This window comes from Stegostoma tigrinum, chromosome 22 (assembly GCF_030684315.1).
Source record: "Stegostoma tigrinum isolate sSteTig4 chromosome 22, sSteTig4.hap1, whole genome shotgun sequence".
NCBI classification, from domain to species: Eukaryota; Metazoa; Chordata; class Chondrichthyes; order Orectolobiformes; family Stegostomatidae; genus Stegostoma; species Stegostoma tigrinum.
Genome location: NC_081375.1, coordinates 3,351,764 through 3,371,076, shown reverse-complemented (window position 1 = coordinate 3,371,076; position 19,313 = coordinate 3,351,764). Strand labels below are relative to the sequence as shown.

The 19,313-nt window shown below is 43.7% G+C and overlaps 1 protein-coding gene across 3 annotated transcripts in view; it reads right to left on the bottom strand.

Annotated features, from left to right (window-relative positions):
- trim25 (tripartite motif containing 25) overlaps positions 1-19,313 on the bottom strand; it is a 34,544-nt gene that overhangs the window by 9,509 nt on the left and 5,722 nt on the right. For 2 of the 3 annotated variants that reach the window (XM_059653572.1, XM_059653574.1), the window contains exons 2-7: positions 16,554-16,649; positions 14,840-15,073; positions 12,946-13,120; positions 3,925-3,975; positions 2,095-2,163; positions 79-153 (exon numbers count right to left, since the gene is read on the bottom strand). In XM_059653572.1, the coding sequence (XP_059509555.1) occupies positions 79-153; positions 2,095-2,163; positions 3,925-3,975; positions 12,946-13,120; positions 14,840-15,073; positions 16,554-16,649 (700 nt within the window). The remainder of the gene's footprint in view (positions 1-78; positions 154-2,094; positions 2,164-3,924; positions 3,976-12,945; positions 13,121-14,839; positions 15,074-16,553; positions 16,650-19,313) is intronic. The other variant, XM_059653573.1, reaches the window with a different exon arrangement.

The following is a 19,313-nucleotide window of genomic DNA, read 5'->3' as shown; positions in this document are numbered from 1 at the left end:
AATGGTTGCCCATAACATGGGGATGTACTGTCTCCACAAGATTATGTCAATTACCCAGTGACCTTTCCCCTCACTCACTCTTTTTAGCATGCTTGCCCTCAGCAGGGTTAGATGCTTGATCTGGTTTAGTGTCCTGTGGACGCTGAGGGGAACCTGTGGAATGTAATGGAGAGATTAGAATCAAAACTCATTAGAATCACATGTCAGACAATAGTATCACTGCATCACCCACTATCAGCATCCTGGGTATTATTGCTGACCAGCCACATAAAGACTGGTGCTGTAACAGACCAGAGGCTAGAGTTTCTGTAATGAATGACTCCTGCCTCCCTGAAGTCTGTCCATCATTAGGCACGAGTCCTGTTAAATGGAGTGTAATAGAATGCTCTCTAATTGCCTGGATGGGCACAGCTCCAACAACATTCAAAGTTCAACTATTCAGGACAAAACATTCACTTTTTTGGCACCCTGTCCACTACTCTCAGTACCCATTCCCTGTAATACCAACACTTTGGCAACTCCTCCCCTAACAACACTGGGGATACCCCTCCAGCACTTAAACTTCAGAAGTTCAAGGAGTCTGTTCACCCCCAGCATCTCAAGGGTAGTTAGGGATGGGCAATAAACCCTGGTCTAGCCATGAGAGACAGGAGCAAAAATAGGCCATTTAGTCCATCGAGTGTTTCTCTATTCAGTGAGATCATGGCTGATTTGATCAATTACCAGCTCCCCGTTCTTTTTTTTTAAATTATTAAGGGAATCAAAGATATATCTGTCTGGCTCAGTTAACATATTAATGAGAGCCTCGATGCACCCTCTGGAACTCCAAAGAAATTCAAACATGTTACTTCCCTGCTTCCCAGTTCTATCCAGCTTGTTACCTCCTGAAACTACTGTAATACATTTGTCAGGCATGATTTCCCCTTCAGAAATACTATGCATTTCTGAATGCTCTGCTATTCTATTCTTTATAACAGATGCTAACATACACACAATAACAGAAGCCGTTGTTACCGGTTTGTCTCCTTCCCTTTCTGAACAAGATATTATTACATTGGTCATCTTCTAAAGGTCTGGGACTCTCTCAGAATGTAAGGATACTTGGAAGATTACCACCAGTGCACCTGCTATTTCTAGTTATTTCCTTGAATATTCTAGCTTGTATCCCATCAAGTCCAGGGGATGATCAGTCTTTAGCCCCATTAGTTCTCCTAATGTTTATCTCTTCACTGAGATTGTGTCTATTTTGGCCCCTCCTACCTTAAATATTTAATATTGTGAAAACTGATGCAAATTTATTTATTTAATTCCCCCGCTACTTCCTGTTTTTCCCCTTTCTTGTTCTCTAAGGGGCCTGTGATACTTTGGCCTCTCTGTTCCCTTTTACATATTTAAAGAAGCTCTTACTGTCCATTTTAATGATGCTTGCTAGATGAACCCTGTTTATTTATTTGTTTTTGTTAGCTTTTAAAAATTTTCATTCCTCTCATTTACCACAAAAATTTGCCAAGTACATGTTTTTCTTTCAATTTGCTGCTGTCCTAGATTTCTTGATTAACCATAATCAATTCACCTCTTTCTAGAATCCTTCTTCCTGACTAGGATTATCTCTTCATTGTGCATATGGCACTGTTCCTCAACAGCCTTTCCTGCTAAACTCCTTTCTCAGCCCAATCAGCATGATGCAATTACCCTGGTTTATAAGTTTAGTACGGCTGTTTCTGACTCAGATTTTTCACACTCAAACTGAATGCAAAATTATCAGGTTACAATCACTGTTCCCAAGCTGCTCCTTCACTCTCAGATCAATTATTATACTTGCATCAATATAAACTACCACATCCAAAAATATGCCGATCTCTTGTTGGAACAAGATATTGCTTTCGGAATCTGTGCCAAATAGACCCTATGAACGCTTCTCATCACCATGCTAGCCAAATTGATTTTTCTCAAAAATTGCATAGAATTGTTTTACTGAGGGGGCCAACCCATGGGGCACAGCAGGAGGGGTGGAGGGTGAGGGGACCAACCCACAGAGCACTGTGAGGGGGTGAGGCGCTTATCAGTGTAGCAGTGCTGGTGCCTGTTACTTACTTTCTGTGTCTTGTTGGTCTGTAGCTGACCCTTGGTCTGGATTGTTTGATGCTTTAGCCTTGGTTTTCTCTGTCAAGTATGGAGAGAAATTAGACTTTAGGACAGATTGTCACAGATTCCATCATACCAGGATTAACTGTCCACTGACAATACTGACAGTTTGAGAAGATTTGTAACTTGGTTTGTGGATGTGGTTACAGACTTGTTCACTGAGCCAATGGGTTTGGTTACAAATGTTTTGTCACCCTGCTAGGTAACATCATCAGTGCACCACTGGTGAAGTGTCAGTGTTCTGTCCCACTTGTTATTTATATGCCTCGGTTTGCTGGGGTGGCTGGTATTACTTCCAGTTCTGTTTCTCAGTGGTTTGTACGCAGGGTCTAGGTTTGTTGGAGTTCCAGTTGGAATACCAGGCCTCCAGGAATTCCGACATGTCTCCCTTGGCCTTCTGCGATTATGGGTGTGTTGTCCCAGTGGAATGTGTGTCCCTTGTTGTGTAGTGAGACAATTACAAATTGGTCTTATCTCTTGGTGGCTGGTTGGTGTTTGTGTATCCGTATTGTCAGTTTTCTTCCAGTTTGGCCTATGTAGTGTTTCTCAGTCCTTGCATGGAACTTTGTATATTACACTGGCTTTGCTGGTTTTGGATATGGTCCAAACCCATCAGCTTGGCGAGCATGTCTACAACCTCAATACCGATAGGGCTAGTGCCTCCTCTTAGAGATGGAGAAATTACAGAATCATAGAATCCCTACAGTGCAGAGAGGCCAGTCAGCAAGTCAACCCTCTGAACAGCATCCCATCCAGACCCAGCTCCCGACACTATCCCTGCAACTCCCCATTTACCATGGTTGACCCAACTAGGCCCTATCACTCTCATTACCAACTAAAAACCAAAAGAACTGCTGATGCTGTTAATCAGGAACAAAAACAAAGTTGCTGAAAAAGCTCAGCTGGTCTTGCAGCATCTGTGAAGGGGAAAACAGAGTTAATGTTTCAGGTCTGGTGATCCTTCCTCAGAACTGATGGTGGCTGGGAAAACGTCAGTTTATTTGCAGAAAAATAGAGAGGTGGGTGGGGTAGGGAGTAAATGATAGAATAGAGCCCAAAGAGAGAAAAAGGCAGTTGGACAGACAAAGGAGTTGATAACAATCAGGCTGGGCGGGTGAATAATTGTTAATGGGGACTGTTAGTGACTGACAACAGGGGGTGTGCACTGGCAAGTAATGTGGTAACAAGGCTTGGTGTGTGGGGTGGGGGCTGGGACATGGGAGAGTTTAGGCCATAAAATTATTGAACTCAATATTGAGTCCAGAGGGCTGTAGGGTCCCCAAGCGGAAAATGAGGTGTTGTTCCTTCAGCTTGTGTTGGGCTTTACCGGAACACCACAGTAAGTCAGAGATATATATGTTGGCCAGGGAGCAGGCTGGGGCATTGAAGTGGCAGGTAACAGGCAGTTCAGTCTTTTTTGCGAGCAGAACATAGATGTTCTGCAAAAATCTCAGTTTTCACCACTCCCTATTCCCATCCTCTCCTCCCCTCCAACCCCCCTTCCCCACCCACCCCCACCACTTCTAATTGCATATCTAGCCTTACTCAACACCACTGGGACAGGAAGCCTGGCTGAATTCCACACGCTAACTCATATCTGGACACTGATCTGGCAGGGTTCCACAAAGATCGCAGACTCTATGACTCTCCAATTTCCCCCTGCTCTAAGGGAAGACACTGGCCCTATCGATATTATCACTAGACAAGTAATCAAGAAGCCAACTAAGGTTTTGGGTACAGCTGAGTGTTCGAGTGAAGGCTGCAGTAAATATCACTTACTTGTTTCCAGTCCCTGGTCTGGGCTGGCTGATGGCTGAAGTTTGTTTTTCTCTGTGGTGTAAGAAGACAAAGTATTAATACTGCCCAAAAAGGTGACATACCATGGAAATTTCTCATCTTAAGAGTCATAGGGGCCTACAGCACAGACAATGGCCTTCATTTACACATCTGTCAAAAACACTGACCTAACTATTCTAGTCCCATGCCCCAGCACTGGCCCAGGCTTAACATAATTAGTACTTATTTAAATTCTTTTTGAATGTGGTGAGGGTTTCTGCCCATTATCAACATTACACACAGTGCGTAACAGATACCTGCCCCTCTCAGTGAAAAGGTTTATCCTTACATCTCCTCCAAACTAACTTCACCTTAGCTTTAATCTATAGTCCCAGGCACTGATTCCTCAATTAAGAGGAAATTTTTCTATCCTACTTGGGCCTCACAATTTTACACATCTCATCATGACCCCTCTTAGTTCATTAAGCTCCAAGGAAAACAACTTCCAGTCTGTCCAATCTCTTTTCATAAACTCTCTTGGCCCAGGCAACATTCTGGTCATTCTCCTCTGCACCATCTCCACTGATATCGCATCAAATGCACCAAAAATTCTTTTACAGCATCTTCCAAACCCATGACAACTTCCATCTAGAAGAACAAGAGCAGAAGATACACAGAACACCGCCATCTGCAAGCTCCTCTCCACATCACTCACCTGAAGACTAAGGCAAAAGGAGAATTAGGCCATTCAGCCCAACAAATCTTCTCCACTTCTTGATCATAGTTGATGTGTTTTATAATCCCATTCTCCTGCCTTCTCCCCTGACTAATCAAAAATCTCTTGATTAGACACAATTACTTGACCTCCACAGCTGTCCGTATCAATAAGAGCCCCATAGATTCACCACCCTCTGGTTGAAGAAATCCCTCATCTCAGTTCTACAGGGTCATCCTTTCACTCTGTCATCAATCCTGTTAAAAAAATCTCTTGACGACTCTATCCAGACCACTCAAGTTCTTTCCTCATCCTTCTCAACACCAGAGTTCAGATGCAGAGTCCTCAACCACCCACATGTGATGAGCACATCGTCACTGGGATCATTCTGGGAAACTTCTCCTGGAGCTCATCCAAGGCCAGTACATCTTTCCTTAGATACAGGGCTCAAAACTGTACAAAATATTCCAAATGCAGTCTGACCAAAGCCATATACAGCCTCAGCACTACATCTGTTATATTCTAGCCTCTTGAAATGAATGCTAACATTGCATTTGCCTTCCTAACCACCAACTGAACCTGCATGTTAACCTTCACAGAACCCTGAACTAAGACTTCCAAGTCCCTTTGGGCTTCAGATTTCTGAAGCCTTTCCCAGTTTAGAAAATAATCTGCCCCTGTTCTTTCTGCCAGAGAGCATAACGCACACTTTCTACGTTATATTCCATCTGCCACTTCTTTGCCCAGTCTCCTAGCCCATTCAGGTCCATGTACAACATTCTTACTTTCTCAACACTACCTATCCCTTCACCTTTGTGTCCTCTGCAAACGTAGCAGATGTGCCCTCTGTCCCTGCATCCAGATTGTCAATGTGTGGTCTCAAGTCCAGTAGTCACTGGCTGTCATCCTGAAAACAAACCCTTTCTCCCCACATTCTGCCTTCCACCAGTCAGCTAATCCTCCAACCATGTTAATAACTTGCTGTAACACCATGGCTGTTATTTACACATGGCACCTTGTCAAAGGCCTTCTGGAAATCCAAACAGATCATGTCCATTGGTGCTCCTTTATCTAACTTGCTCATTACCTTCAAGAAATCAGACGAATGTGTCAGGCGTGATCTCCCCTTGACCAAACCGTGCTGACTCAGCCCTGTTTAAAGTTTTGGCATAGGTATGTAGTGCGGATTGTGGGTGTTGTGGTTCGTTGGCTTTGTGAGTTGGTTTGTTGTTCCACAGACATTTCATTACCCTGCTGGGTAACATCATCAGTGCAGCCTCCGATGAAGCACCGTTGTTTTCCTACCTGGTTTTTAAACTCTGGAGTCCATCGAGCTGGATTATCTCACTTCCTGTTTTTCTTTCCAGTGGAGCATATAATGGAGTCGAGTTCTGTGTGTTTGTTGATGGCTTTCTTCATGAAGTACCAAGCTTCTAGGAATTCCCATGCCTGTCTCCACTTTGCTTGTCCCTGGATCTTGGTGCTGTCCCAGTCGAATTGGTTGTTCTCCTTATCCATGTGGATAGAGATGAGCGAGTATTGGTCGTGTTTTTTTGTAGCCAATTGGTGTTCATGTACTCTTGTTGTTAATTTCCTTCCTGTTTGTCACAGTCTCTGCAGGGAATCTTAGATGACGTTGGCCCTGTCCATGGTGGGAACTGGGTCTTTCGTTCAAGTAAACAGTTGTCACAGGGTTGACGTGGGCTTGTGTGCCACTCTGATGCTCAGCAGTCGTAGCAGTCTTGTGGTTAGTTCTGATGTGTTCCTGATGAAGGTAGTGCGATGAGTGTAGTGGGCCTGTGGTGTCTTCCTGGTGTTGTTTGTGTAGGCATCTTCTGACCCAGTATTTTTGGCTATCCGTTATCTTTGAAAGTTGGAAGGGGTATTCTTCTTTCTGGTGTAATTCTGCGCTTCTGCAATGTGTTGTTGCCATTTAATAGAATTCGCACCCAACTTCATTTGTATGTGTTGGGATGGTTACTGTTAAGGTTCAGTACCTGGTCAGTGTGTGGGGCTTTTCTGTGTACTTTTGTTTGCAGTTCCCCATTTGTCTTGCGCTCTACCATGGCGTCCAGGAATGGGGGTTGTTTGTTGTTCTTCTCCTCTCTGGTGAATTTGATTCGGGTGAGGGTGTTGTTTATTAGTTTGTGGGTCTCCTCTAGTTTGGTTCGTTCAATGATGACAAAAGGTGTCGTCCACATAGCATACCAATAGTTTAGGTTGGATTAGCAGAAGGGAAGTCCTTTCCAGACTTCGCATCACTGCTTCGCCTACAAGTCCGGAGAAAGGTGAACCCATGGGCGTCCCATTGATCAGGTCACGTTTGGCCGTTGAAAGTGAAGTGGGTGGTGAAACATAGGTCCAGTCGCTTCAGCAGGTTGTCTGTGGAGATGGTGTCACTGGGGTATTGTTCTTGTTCTAGTAGGGCTGTCATTGTTTCCCTTGCTAGTGGTATGTCAATTGATGTGAATAGGGCAGTGACATCAAATGATATCATGGTCTCTTCATCATCTATCCTTGATGGAGTTGAGGAATTCTTCGGCTGAGTGGACAGAGTGGGGTGACTTGTTGACTAGGGTTAGCCTGGTCCTATCGCAGGTGCCAGAGTCTCCTTTGTAGTTCCTTGGCTAATCTGCGTGATGCGAGTGCCTGAGAGACAAGACTATGGGTCGAAAAAGTACTTCCAGTTTGTGCACTTCAGGGAGGCCGTACAATCGGAGTGTGTTGGTTCCTTCGGGTTTCATTCTTAAGAAGTCTGCTTTGTTGATCTGTCCGGTCTGAGTCTTTTTAGCGTGTAGAGGATTTTGTTGCCTAGTGGCGATGTCGGGTCTGTCTGCACTTGATGTTATGTGTTCTCATCAGCTAGCTGTGCCTGTGCCTTGGAGATGTAATCCCTTTTGTTTAGTAATACTGTCATGTGCCCTTTGTCTACTGGTAGTATTGTGATGTTATTGTCCTTCTTCAGTCCTTCTAGGGCTGATGTTACCCTGCAGGTGATGAAATGTCTGCGGGACAAGGAACAAGCTCAGCAAGCTTGGATTCAACCAGGATTCAAATGTAATGAGAGAGAGATAATAGGAACTGCAGATGCTGGAGAATCCGAGGTAACAGAGCCCTCTGATGAAGGGTCTAGGACTGAAACGTCAGCTTTTGTGCTCCTAACATGCTGCTTGGCCTGCTGGTTCATCCAGCTTCACACTTTGTTATCTTCAATTGTAATGGGAACAGGCAGGTGTATCTTCAGCCACAGAAGACACTCCAGGATGGTACTTTGCCTCCCTTATGCCAGGTCAGGGATGTCAATGAATGACTGTGGGGTATTGTGAAAGGGAAGGATAAACAGACAGGCAGTAAGAACTGCAGATGCTGGAATCAGAGATACCTTCTTCAATGACATTGGTAGAAAAAAGATGAGGTCCTGCATGCAGAAGTTAGGGACCTAGGAAGTAAATTAAAGAGAACCCAAAAAGTAGTAAACTCTGGATTACTTCTGGTGCTACATGCTAGTCAGTATAGAAATAGGTTGGATGAATACATGGCTAGAGAAATGCAAGACGGAAGTTTTAAATTTCTGGGTTTTTAGGATGGTTTCTGACGATAGTGGGACCTATACAATGTGTATGAATTGTAATTGAACTGGAATGGGAGCAGCATCCTTGCTGTGAGATTTGCTTGTGCTGATGGGGAATGTTTAGCTTAACGTGGTGGTGGAAGCAGTGTGGAATACTGAAAAACTTGAGCAAGGGAGATGTACAGCCAAAGTTAGAACAGACAGCAAGTTAGTCAGGACAGTAGAGAAATTATAGGCTACTTATAGCACAGGGCAGCTTGGCAAAGGTTGGATGGTATTTACTTTAATGCAAGAAGTTGGATGATCAAGGCAGATGAGTTGAGGGCACAAACCAAGACATGAGGGTATGAAGTCACTGCTGTCACTAAGACATGATCTGTGGGAGGAAGCCAGGGGTTTCTTGAAGGACTGGCAGCTCGATATTCCAGGATATAGTGTCTTCAGAAGAGACAGAGAGGGAGAGGTAATGGAGGAGGGGTGTTACAGTATAGAAACAGGGAGTTCTCCTGCAATGTGGGTTCCGACAATGGGAACTGGTTATAACGCAACTGACGAATAGGGGAAAGGTATTTGTAAGTGAACTTGTGTTGGCTATAATGTGGATTGTATGTCATAAACCTAAAATACAATATCACACAGAACAACCATCTTATTAGGAAAATGTGAAGTCTTAGTTTGAAGAATTTATGCTGAACGCATTAAAATGCATCAGCATTATTTAAAAATACACCTAATTTAAATGGAATAGTCTCCGATGCTAAATTGATAAGTAAAAAATGAAGTTTAGTTTAAAATGAGTGCTGATAAAACATGCACGTGGTATTTTTGCCTAGATTTTGTTACACCTTTAAAATGTAAGAATTTTTACTTGCTCACGTGAATCATTCACACAGTACCAAACATTGTCTGGGTTACAACCTGCTCTTTTCAAGCATTATTTTTGAATACAAAGCCAATGAGCTACATAAAGAAAGAAAACTCAGATTTTTCAGTTTCACTTATCTGAATCTATCCAGAAGTCTGTGCCAATGGACTCAGGCCAGATCAGCATTTAAACAGAGGAGGAATTTTTACTAAAACTTGCCAGTATGTCAATTTTGGGAGGACGGAGTTTCAGGGAGGGTTGCTGACTGTGAGCCCTATCTCTGATTTTTGCACTGCTCACCTCTCTTGATCATGCTTGTACTAACATCAGTACTGACCGTTGCTGGGATTTCTGGTGGCAGAACTCAACTTAAAGTCCAGCTGTCACTTCATTGCAAACAGTCAGATTTGTAAATGCATTGCCTCTTTGCAGCATCACTTGTAGGTGAAGGGTCTAGGCCCGGAATGTCAGCCTTCCTGCTCCTCTGATGCTCTGGGCCTGCTGTGTTCATCCAGCTCTATACCTTGTTATCTCAGATTCTCCAGCAACTGCAGTTCCTACTATCTCTGAAGCAGATATGGAGGCATAGTTCAGAGAAATAAAAGCAACAGGATAGTGAGAGTGGGTGATTTCAACTTGCCCAACATTAACCAGGGTAGTTAATATTGTCAAAAATTTAGAGGGAATGGAATTTTCAAACTCTATCCAGGAAAGCTTCGCAGCCAATCTGTAGAAGTGCTTAGAAGACGGGAGAATCTTGGGCTAGAAGTATCAGTGGGAAGCATTGTACAGACAGCAATCACAACTCCATCTGTTTCAAGGTTGCTCTGGGAAAGGACAAGAACGGGCCTGAAATCAAAGTTCTCAACTTTGAACATAGAATAATCGATCGGCAAGAGATAGTATGAAATGTGCGTGTGCGTTGAGGGCAGGATGTGGGTCGAGTAAAGTGAGTTGGTCAATAGCCTCAGATTGCAGGGAGATATTGAGAAGCTGGTCAGTGGCAAATGGAACATAATCCAGGAAAGTGAGAAATAACAGGTCGCCAATGCCCAAAAGGTTACTCCCCCAGGTTACTGACAGGCAAGAGAGGAGATTGCCGGGGCCTTGACCAAGATCTGTATCCTCGCTAGCCACTGGAAGGTTCCGGAGAACTGGCGAGTAGCTAATGCTGTTCCCTCTTTTCAAGAAGGGAAATCGGGATTATTGGGGAAACTAACACAGACCACTGGGTCTCACTTTGGTGGTTGGGAAGCTATTGGAGAGAATTCTTAGGGATAGGATTTACTGCATTTGGAAAAGCATGGCCCAATTAGGGACAGTCAGCAGGGCTTTGTGCAGAGTCTTTCTTACTTGACTGAATTTTTGGAGGAGAAGGTGATTGGAGAGGTACAGCTGCAGGTGTGGTCTACATGGATTTTAGTAAGGCTTTTGACAAGGTCTGTCATGGTAGGCTCATTCAGATGAGTAGATACGTGGGATCCACAGTGGCTTGCCCATAGAAGGCAGAGGATAGTGTAGGAAGAGTGTTTGGCAGGCTGGACGTCCATGACTGGTGATGTGCCACAGGGATCTGTACTGGGACCTCTGCTGTTTCTGATATGTATAAATTACTTGGATGAAAATGTAGATGAATGGGTTAGCAAATTTGCAGATAACACAAAGATCAGTGGTGTTGTGGATAGTGCAAAAGGTTGACAAAGGATACAATTGATCAATTACTGAAATGGGCAGAGAAATGGCAGATGGAGTTTAATCCAGGCAAGTATGAGGTGCTGCACTTGAGATCAAATGTTAAGGGAAAGTGTACAGTTAATGGCAAGACCCTGAAAAGCATTGATATAGAGGAATATTGGGTTTCAAGTCTATAGCTCCCTGAAAGCGGCCACTCAAGTAGACAGTGTGGTAAAGACTGCATATAGCACGGTTGCCTTTATTGTTCAGGGAATGGAGTACAACAGTCAGGAGGGAATAAGCCTCCTGCCTTTCACTTTAAGATTGTGCCCCCTTATACTTGATCTTTCAACTAAGGGGAACAGCTGCTTTCTATTCACTCTGTCCGTGCCCCTCAATCTTATACACCTGTCAGGTCACCCCCAACTTTCCATGCTCCAAAGAAAACAATCCAAGCTTATCTAGTGTCTCTTCATAACTAAACTGTTCCATCCCACAGAACATCTGGTGAATCTCCTCAATACCCCCTCTAGTGCAAACACATCCTTCGTCTGGTGTGGTGACCAGAACTGCACACAGTACTACTGCTGTGGTCTAACTAATGTTTTGTACGGCTCCAGCACAACCTCCCTGCTCTTATAATCCACGCAACTGTATTAACTTGTCCTGCAGCCTTCAGGGGTCGGTGCACAAAAGCACAAGATCCCTGTGCCCCTTAGATTCCTGGTGTCCTGTCATCATTGAGTACTCCTGGTGTCTGGATACTTCTTCCAAAGTGCAGTACCTCACACTTGTCAGGATTAAATTCCATCTGTCACCCATCTGCCCATCTAACAAATTTGTTTATATTCCCCAACACCACCTTCCTCACTGTCAACCACCCAGCCAATCTTTGTATCATCCACAAACTTACTTATCACACCTCCCTACATTCTCATATTGTTATACATAATCATGAACAATAGGGAGCCCAGCACAAATCCCTGCGAAATGCCACTGCACACCAGCCTCCAGTCACACAAACAGCCTTCTACCACCACCCTCCATCTCCTGTCACTAAACCAATTTTGGATCCAACTTGTCAAGTCAAACTGTAACCCAAGTGCTTTTGCCTTCTGGATCAGTTTCTCAACTTGTCAAATGTTTGGCCAAAATCCATAACAATTACAACAGCTGCTCTATCCTCATCAAAACACTTGGCCACCTGCTCTAAAATTCAAATTTGTTAGGCATGACTTCCCTCTGACAAAGCCATGCTAACTATCCCTGATCAAACCTCACCTCTCCAAGTAGAGATTAATTCTCTCCTTCATAATTATTTCCAATAGCTTCCCTGCCACTGATGGGAGATCCACTGGTTTGTAATTTCCTTTTTATGTCTACCACCCATCTTGTAAAGTGGAACTGCATTGGCTGTCCTCCAGTTCTCTGGAGCTGCTCCTGTGGTCAGAGCATCTATCATTTTCTTCCTTGTCTTTTACAACAACCGGAGATACAACTCATCTGGACCTGGGCATTTATCCACTTGAGTCTGCCAAAACTTTCAACACCACCTCACTCCACATATTAATATGCTCAGGAATGTCAGTCCTGAATTCTGTGCCTACACCCTCCTTCTCCAAACTGAAGACATGTTGAAGTACTTGTTTAACATCTTGCCAGTGTCCTCTGGCTCCACACACAGATTGCCCCCTTGGTTCCTACCCTTTTCCTGGTTATCTTTTTTCTTGATATGCTAACCGAATATCTTAGGATTCTGCCTAATATTGCTCACTAGTGTTTTAACATGTCTCTCTTTTGCTCTCCTAATAGCTTTGAGGTCCCCATTGTGCTTTCTATGCTCCACTTGGGTCTCGATTTTCTCCCTTTGTATATGCTACAAGCCACTCCTTTTCTTGTTATCCAGTCCAAATGTTCCTAAGTATCCAGGATTCTCTGGACTTCTTGTTCTTATATTTCACCCTAAGTGGAACATTTTGGGCCTGTGTTCTCGGCATTCCCTGTGTGATAAGCAGACAGATTCAATCACGGAATTTATACAGCCAAGGGAAAAGGCCAGGGAAGTGGGGACAAACATATGATGGGCTGAATGACCTCCTTCGTGCAGTAAGCATTCACTGATATTCTAAAAGGTGCAGTTAGTGCAAAAGATGGCGCATGTGAAATTGCTGATCCAAATCAGGCATGTTTCCCACTCACCGGCCTGTTCCACTTGACACATTCTCTGCTGCAGTGGACACTTCAACTTCCGAATCAGAACCTGCTTCAATGCAGAAGCCACTTTTGTAACAAGCTCCACTTTCCTGACATCCACTCCGGCTGGATCGGGTGGTGTACACGCTTTCAATGAGATTGCGGGAAGTTTAGCAATGCTCTAAAAACAAACACCAGCATTAATCCTCAACATAGAATTCACCAGTAAATCAGCAGATAGCTAGCCACATGCCAAAAACAGGAACTGATCTCCAACATAAAGAAATAGGGTCATTCAGCCCATTCTACCATTTGATTCAATCCTGGCTCAACATCTACTTCAGCTACGGAATTGAAGTTTGAGGACAGGCCAGGAAAGTGGACGTGAGGAATGCTGAATCAGCATTGATCGTAATGAATGGTAGAGCAGGCTCGAAGGGCCAAACAGCCTACTCCTGTTCCTACTACTTATGCTCTTATTCAACACCATTTCCCCACAGTATGTCTGCGCCTCTTGATGTTTACAATATCGAGACAACTATTAAAGTCCTGTACTTCCTCAATGGCTGAGCCTTCATGACCCTCAGACAGAAAATCCCAAAGATTCAATGTTTGTGCTGAAATTCCTTATTTCAGTCCTAAATGGCCTATCACTTATCCTGAGACTACGACCCCATGATCTGGACTGCCAGCCAGACAGAAACATCCTCTCACCTACCCTGAAAAGCCATGAAAGAAATCTGTATGCTTGAATTACCTTTCATTATTCCAAACTAGAGAATGTAGTCCAGGCTAGGTAATTATTCCTAATAGGACAATTCTCCAACCAAGAAATTAGTAATTGAATGACAAACATTTTGTTCAGGCAGTTCATTGCAGAAGTGAACTTGCAGGTGGTGGTGTTTCTGTATATCTGCTGCCCTTGTCCTTCTAGAGGGAACCAGTCACAGGTTTGGAAGGTGCTGTCTAAGGAGTCTTGGTGGTTTCTGCATTCCTTCTTGTTGCTGGCCCAAACAGCTGCTACTGAGCATCTTGGGTGGTGGAAGGAGTGAATGCTTGTGAAAGTGGTACCAATAACATCAAGTGACTGCTCTGTGCAAACTTGAGTGTTGTCAGAGCTGCACCTGTCCAGGTAACTGCAGTGATTTCCAGCACACTCCCGACTTGTGCGCTGTAGATGGCGGACGGGCTTTGGGGAGTCAGGTGGTGAGTTACTTGCTGCAGCATTCCTAGCCTCTGATCTGCTCTTGCAACCACTATTTATATGGCTAGCCCATTTCAGTTTCTGGTCAATGATAATCCCAAAGATTTGTTACTAGGGGATTCAATGATGGTAATGCTGTTGAATGTCAAGTGGTGGTGATTAGATTGTCTCTTACTGAAGATGATTATTGCCTGATAAATGACACTTGCCACTTCTCAGCCCAAGCCTGGATATTGTCCAGGTCTTGCTGCATTTGGACATGTACTGCTCCAGCACCTAAGGAGTTGAGAATGGTGCTGAACATTGTGCAATAATCAACAAATATCCCCACTTACGCATGAGGAAGGTCACTGATGAAGCAGAAGGTGGGTGAACCTAGGACACTATTCTTCAGAGATGTCCTGCAGAAAAACAATTACAACCCCCAACAATTACAACTATCATCCTGTGTGCCAGATATGACTCCAGCCAGCAGAGAGTTTGCCCCAGTACTCATTTTTTTTTTCCAGGTTTTTCTAGGGTTCCTTGATGCCATACTAAGTCAAATGCAGTCCTGTTGTCAAGAGCTGTCACTCTCACCTCACCATGAATTCCTACATCATCACAACTGCTTAAAAACACTTTGTCATCCAGCATGTGTGTCAGGAAACAGCCTTAAAAAACTGGAAAAAGACTGTATCATAAAGAAAGTCAAACCTTCCAGAAGTGCATGCTACCAGTGTGGGATAGCAGTGAGTCAACCTGCTCCTTGTATTCTTTCAGTTTATCAAGCTGGGTGTTGATCTGATCAAGTGCATCAGCAACCTGGCTCGCTGCTTTGTTCTCCTCTTCCTCAATCAGTTTAGCAGCAATCTTCTCCTCTTCCTGTATTAGAGTTTTTATCTCATTAAATTCACTGGAAAGTGCCGATTTCTGCTTCACAGTGGAATCCTAATAAAGAAGATCGATAGTTCAGGGTTTCATGCAAAGCTTTACTTGGCATAGGTAGAATGGCAGGGCAAGCGATGGAAATGTTAGTGAGTGAACACTTTAGCACAAATGACCATAACTCCATTAGTTTTACAACAGCTACAGAAAAGGATAGGTCTGGTCCCAAGTTAAAGTTTAAACTGAGGCAAGGCCAATTTGTGATGGTCTTAGATAGGAACTCTCAAAAGTTGATTGGGGGAAGGCTGTTTGCAGGAAAGGGAAATCTGGCTTGTGGGAGGTTTTCAAAAGCGAGTTCTCAGGTTGAGGGCCAGCATGTGACTGTTAGAGTGAAGGGCTAGGCTGGCAGGAGTAGGGAACCCTGGATGAATAAAATTATTGCGGCCTAGTCTTGAAAAAGGAGACATACGGCACGTATAGGCAGCTGACATCAACTGAGCTCCTTGAGTATAGAGAGTATATGTTGGAGTACACTTGACAGAAATCAGGAGGGCTGAAAGGGTACACAGCATAGCTTTGGCAGATAAGGTAAAAGAGAATCCAAACAGATGCTACACATACATGAAAAGCAAAAGAGTAACGAGGGAGAGTAGGGTTTCTTTAAGATCACCTATGTGCAGAGCCACAAGAAATAGATGAGATCCTAAATCAATATTACTTATGAGTATATACCATCAAGATAGATTCTGCATCCACTATTATCCATCACTTATAAAAAAGATTTGGATGAGTGTTTAGGAGATATGGTCAGTACATTTCTGGATAACACCAAGACTGGTGATATATTGGATAGTGAAGGACATCTGTGAATGCAGCAAGATTCCGGGTAGTATTTATAATTATTTGGAAAAGCATAGTCTGACTAGAAATAGTCAGCATGGCTCTGAGGGGGGTAGGGCATGCCTCTGAAGCCATATTGAATTCTTTGAGGATGTGACAAACACATTGATGAAGGCAGAGCAATGGATGTTGTGTATATGGATTGTAGCAACGCATTTGATAAGGTTTAAGGTGAGGCGGGGGGGGAGTGATACAAAAAAAAGTCTAGAGGGGCAACTTTTATCCATAGAGGGTGGCGAGTGTCTGGAAAAGGCTGTCCAAGATCATGGTGGAAGCAAATACAATTTTGTCATTAGTGAAACATTTAGACGGGTATATAGCTGGGATAGTCATCAACAACAATCCCCGAAGGCCCCCCCACCACACACAACATCAACAAACACCCCCCCCACACCCAACACTCACCGTCAATGCCCCCTCCCCCCCGTGCCCAACAATCAATGCCCCCACCCCGAGGCTCCCCCATGCCCGACACCCTCTGCCAATCAACACCAACTCTCAACATACCCCATCCTATCCCCAAACGTCAATGTAGCCCACCACACTTCCAACACCAACTCTCAACATACACCAACCTAATCCTGACAGAGATTCTCAATGGCCCCCACCCCAGGATTTTAAAAGCCAGTTGCCGATCACATACCGTGAGGTGCTGTTTCTTATACTGCATCAGCTCCAGGTGATGCTGTAATTGGATGATTTGATATTGCAGACTCTGCCGTTGGTAGTTCAGATTTGCCTGTGGAAGAATTCATTCCAATAAATACCAAGCTATTGGTGGATCATTTCAAACTTTCTGCAACACTAGCACCACAATCTCAGCATATATCGTGCCTAAGGAAGCCACTCAAGGCAGGGACGGAGCCCCTGGAAAACAATGCTCAGAACTTCTCTGGGTAACCAGGACAATATAGAGCTTAAAATGTTTAAATGAAGAGATGTCACACACAGGGTTAGTACTCCCTGGAAGTACAGAATTAGTCAAGGCTCAGGTGCGTGGAAAAATGACAAATAGAAACCAGTTGAAGGGTGTGAAATAATGCAATTAGGAGAAAGTAAACAAGTCAAAGGTTTAGCCAGGAACAATGATGATGATGGGTGTTGAGGAACAAAAGGAGTTGGTGCACATGTCTATACATCTCTGGATGCAGGAGTGGAGGCAGTGTGACAGGAAGATAAAATGGTTCAGCATAGGGCAGGCCACAATGAATTACATCCCTCATCACAGCATCACAGAAAACGATCACATTGGAGGTCATGAAACAGTTCAAAGAAATTGCAAAGAATAGGACAAAACCAGACTATGAAAGGTAGCCCAGAAGGTAAGTTTAGTACATCTCAGCTCCAGATCAACATTTTAAACTCATAACTTTCTCTCTACACATAAGCCAAGGTTCTTCAGCAGTTTGAGATAACAAGGTGTGGAGCTGGATGAACGCAGCAGGCGAAGCTGCATCTTAGGAGCACAAAAGCTGACGTTTCGGGGTCTGCTGTGTTCATCCAGCTCCACACTTTGTTATCTCATTCTCCAGCATCCGAGTTCCCATTATCTCTGTTCTTCAGCACTTCGTTTATTTTATTTTAGTATTCCAAGTTCTTCTTAATAAACAAGAATATTCCATTTGCGTTCCATATATCTGCTGTTCTTGTCCTTTGAGATGGCAAGAGGTCATGGGTTTAGAATGCACTGTCCAAAATGCCTGAGTGAGTTGCCCCAAAGCTGTGAACCATAGAACACAGACCATGGGTTGGGATTGGTTACAATTACTGACATGGTGGACAGAATAGCCTGCTTTGTGCCGTTACTTCCTATTTTTACTCAGTGGCAACATATCAAGGACATTTTAGGATGATTAAAAGAGTTGCTAATGCTGGTTGCCTCAGGTATAGAGATGAGAACATGGGGGCACGATCTTAAACTTGGAGCCAGCCCCTGGACATTTGCAAACGGTGGATCAGACAGAGGAGATTGGAATCTGCAAATTGACAAAAACATGTCAACATTTGGGGTCAACTGAAATTAATAGATCTGTGTCAGCAAAGAACATTAACAAGATTGGTAGGTAAGTGGATTAAACCAGAAATTGTTGGCAAAGTCTGGTAGCATCTGTGGAACAGAGTTAATGCTTCAAATCCACTGACCCCACTCCAGATTGATATACAAATTAGCAATGATCTTACAAAATGACAGCATAGATTTGATGGACTGAATTGCCTTCTCCTGCTGCAAAGAACCAACCTAATACTTCCTGAATATGGTAATGTGCTCAACAGTATCATAACTGATTTTGCCAGACCTTTACTACATTTAGAGCTATTCCCTTTAACAGTGACTTTCCAAACATCAGTGTCTAGGTCGCTACCATATATTAATCGAATGCTCTACAGACAGTCTGCAGAGCAAGCCTGTATCTCAATCTCCCCTGGTTATTGTGCAGGTGAACTGTATCCATGTCATTGCATAACAATTAATAATCAAACACAGCTTATCAAAGAGCAAATATTACTCAACAATCCTGCATCCAACTGCAATAAGCCAGAAACAGAACCAGCAGGGCATGTCGCGTCCTAGCGCTACTTCAATATACGGAGTTGTCAGTGTTAGACTGAAGTGGACAAGGTCAGAAATCACATAACAGGTTTAGTTCAATCTGTGTCACATGATTTCAGACATAGCACAACTTCAATTGGAGTGTTTCTGCCTCTATTACTTTTTCAAGCAAATTTCCAGGATCTTCCCATTCCCAGGCAAAAAAAAAGTGCCATTTCCCCTGTCAAATATTTTAAATCTTTGCCAAAAGTTACTGTTGGAACTACTAAGGGAAATAGATCCATTCAATCATTCCTCCTTGGTCCATCAATTTTACACATCTTAATTGAATTTCCCCTCAACCTTCAACCACAGCCAATTTCATTCTTCCTCATTAACATTATTTATGGCAATATTCCAGTCAATATACTTTGCTCATTCCACTGTGAGCATATCTTTCTTGACAACTGTTGAAGGAACTCTAGCTGTGTCTCATGTTACATATTGTTCCAATTTAACCCCATTGGGTGGAACAAGCTCAAGGGCTTGCCTAAAGGACAACCACTTCGGTTAAACTGGACCCTGCCCTGTAACGTCAGTCCTGAGCTGCCTGAAAGTAACACTGAGCAATCATCCACTTCTCTAAACACCAACTGACATGTTAGTTTTGGTTTCTCAATCAGAGCTAATTTGTAAACACATGCAAGTTACAAAGCCTTCCAAGAAACCATCCATAACAGCACCACAAACAGCTGCAGGCTCAGCAAGTGTATCCCTATTACGAGAGGCAACAAAAGAGGGACGAACTGGGAGGGAAAGAGACAGAAGGGGCATGGGGGGAATTGGGGTGGGAAGAGAGGGCAGTAGGGGGAA